At 60.2% G+C, this 2,271-nt stretch overlaps 1 protein-coding gene across 1 annotated transcript in view; it reads right to left on the minus strand.

Annotated features, from left to right (window-relative positions):
• Nucleotides 1-489: 489 nt before the first annotated feature.
• The window catches only part of LBX1 (ladybird homeobox 1), a 5,605-nt gene continuing 3,823 nt past the window's right edge, over nucleotides 490-2,271 (minus strand). Inside the window, exons 4-5 of the mRNA XM_011977530.1 lie at nucleotides 2,007-2,271; nucleotides 490-1,303 (exon numbers count right to left, since the gene is read on the minus strand). Coding sequence (XP_011832920.1) covers nucleotides 783-1,303; nucleotides 2,007-2,271 — 786 coding nt within the window. The 3' untranslated portion in view covers nucleotides 490-782. The remainder of the gene's footprint in view (nucleotides 1,304-2,006) is intronic.

Consider the following 2,271-nt stretch of genomic DNA (forward strand, 5'->3'; position numbering starts at 1 on the left):
TCGATGGTTGGTTGGTTGGATTTCCCCCTGCATTGTCCCTAAGAGCCAGACTCCAACACTCAGTCCGAGGAAATGCGAGAGGGAGGGAGGAATCTTAAAAATAGCATTAGTGGGCATTAGGAGGCAGAAATGGCATCGAAAACAGACTTTTCTCTCAGAGGGTGGGAAGGAAATATCGATTTTGAAACTTGCAAGTCAGGACCCGGCTGCCCACCTCTTCCCTTCCCACACAAGGAAGAAAGGCAGGAGGAAATAGAAGTCAGCTGCAATAAGGCCGAGGGAGGCGAGGAAGGAGCGGGCCGGTGCATTCGCCACATGCAGAGAAAAATCAAAACAGCCGGAGCTGCCCCTCCTCTAGACCGCAGGGTTAGTGTTCTCAGCCCTGGTTTCTGCCTTGCCCTCAGCAAACCTGGCAGCCCCAGAGTTTTGAAAACATCGAAATCTCCGAGTTAAAAAAAATAATAAAAGAAAGGAAAAATCAGGCTGCGGTGGGAAGAACCCGCTATATAGGTTTAAATATTTATATAGAAGCCATACAGAATTGCACGGCGAGGGCTTCCGGGGCGGCGGAGGCCGCTGGCGGCGGCCGGCCCGGCCGGCCAGCCTGGGTTTATTGCTTCGAGAGGGAAGAGGCGGCTGCCAGGAGCCGAGTCCGGGGCCGGGAACAGGAGAGGAGGCGGGAGTTGGCAGAGGAGGTCCCAGCTCCCCTCAGCGTCCGGTCCGGGAGGTGTTGGGCTTTCGAGAGCTAGAAGCCCAGGGTGGCAGAAGACCCGGGGTGCCGCTCAATCGTCCACGTCGATCTCTTCGTCTTCCTCGTCCTCCGAGCAGTCCTGGCTGCTGGCCGGCTGGTCCGTGAGCGGAGAGGCAGGCGAGAGCTGCAGGGGGCCAGCGCCCGGGGCCTGCGGGGCGCCTGGGGAGAGGACTGGAGAGCCGGGCCTCGACTTGGCCCTGCCGCAGCCGCCGCCACCGCCGGCTGTGGCCTCCGAGTTCTGCTCGAGTTCGGCCAGCGCCACGATGTCCATCTGCCCGCTAGGGCCCAGTTTCTTGGCGGACTCTACGTCGGCCTTCATCTCCTCCAGGTCCCGCTTGAGTTTAGCGCGCCGATTCTGGAACCAGGTGATGACTTGCGCGTTGGTGAGGCCCAGCTGCTGCGCGATTTGGTCGCGATCGGCGGGGGACAGGTACTTCTGGTATAGAAAGCGCTTTTCCAATTCATAGATCTGGTGGTTGGTGAAGGCCGTGCGAGACTTTCGCCGCTTCTTAGGGGTCTGCCGCTGCCCAAAGATGGTCATCCCGTCGCGGCCTGGGAGGAAAGGACAGTGTAGGCTCGCGTTGCGAGAAAGGAAGCCCACCCTGGCTCTGGCCCCCATAACTCCTACCCCACCCAGGCCCCCTCCGGCCTGCAGTTTACCAATGTTCCCTTCTCAGATTTAATTCAGCCTCCAGGACCAGGGCAAGCTTTGGCTCTGGCAAACCATCACCTGTCTTTGGTCTCCCAGAAGTCCCTAGGAAAAATTGTTTTGGTCTCTGCCCCCTACCTAAGAGTTGGTTTGAAAGACCCAAAGTCTCTGAGTAGGAGAAAGCCAGACAGGGACACCCTAATTGTGGTGTGAATGTTGGTTCTCCATCCCTTCCCAATCACTTCAACTCTACCCTACCCAGAAGGTCCCAGCAAAAGACTCGATTCCCCACGCGGAGTAGCCGGGCTAAGAGCGTCCAGGACACTGGGAACGCAAGGGAGACCAGCAAAGCAAGCAGACTGCGGAAAGAGCTTGGGTTCCCGCCACCCTTCTCCGGCCACCCCCCAGCTCTGGCCTACCCAGAGGTCCCTAGGAAATAAGGATTGGGTTCCGTCCCACCTATCTTCACTCCCATAAAGCAGCTGCTCAGGCTGGAAGGCCCTGGCGGCCGGAGCGGGCAGAGGCGAGCAGAGACAGAGGGGACGAAGCGCGCAGGGCACAGGGCGCGAGGCGCTGGGTGCAGGGAAACCCAGCAGCTGCGCCTACCTTCGGCTGCCTGCAGAACGCTGACCTCCAGCCCCTTAAACGTCTTGCTGGCGAGCTCCTCCAGCGCGCACAGCGGCGAGGTCTGCGAGAGCAGCGCTCGGCCCGCCAGGGGCAAGCCGCCCGGCGCGTGCTTGTCCGCGGCGGCCAGCAGGTGCGCCGCCCCGCACAGCGAGTAACTTCTCCGCACAGACGGCTTGTTGAGGATGTCCTCGATGCTGAACGGCGTCAGTGGCTTGTTGGAGTTGGCAGGCGGAGGCAGGTGGTC

The sequence above is a fragment of the Mandrillus leucophaeus genome, unplaced genomic scaffold (assembly GCF_000951045.1).
Source record: "Mandrillus leucophaeus isolate KB7577 unplaced genomic scaffold, Mleu.le_1.0 Scaffold18, whole genome shotgun sequence".
In the NCBI taxonomy this organism is placed as follows: Eukaryota; Metazoa; Chordata; class Mammalia; order Primates; family Cercopithecidae; genus Mandrillus; species Mandrillus leucophaeus.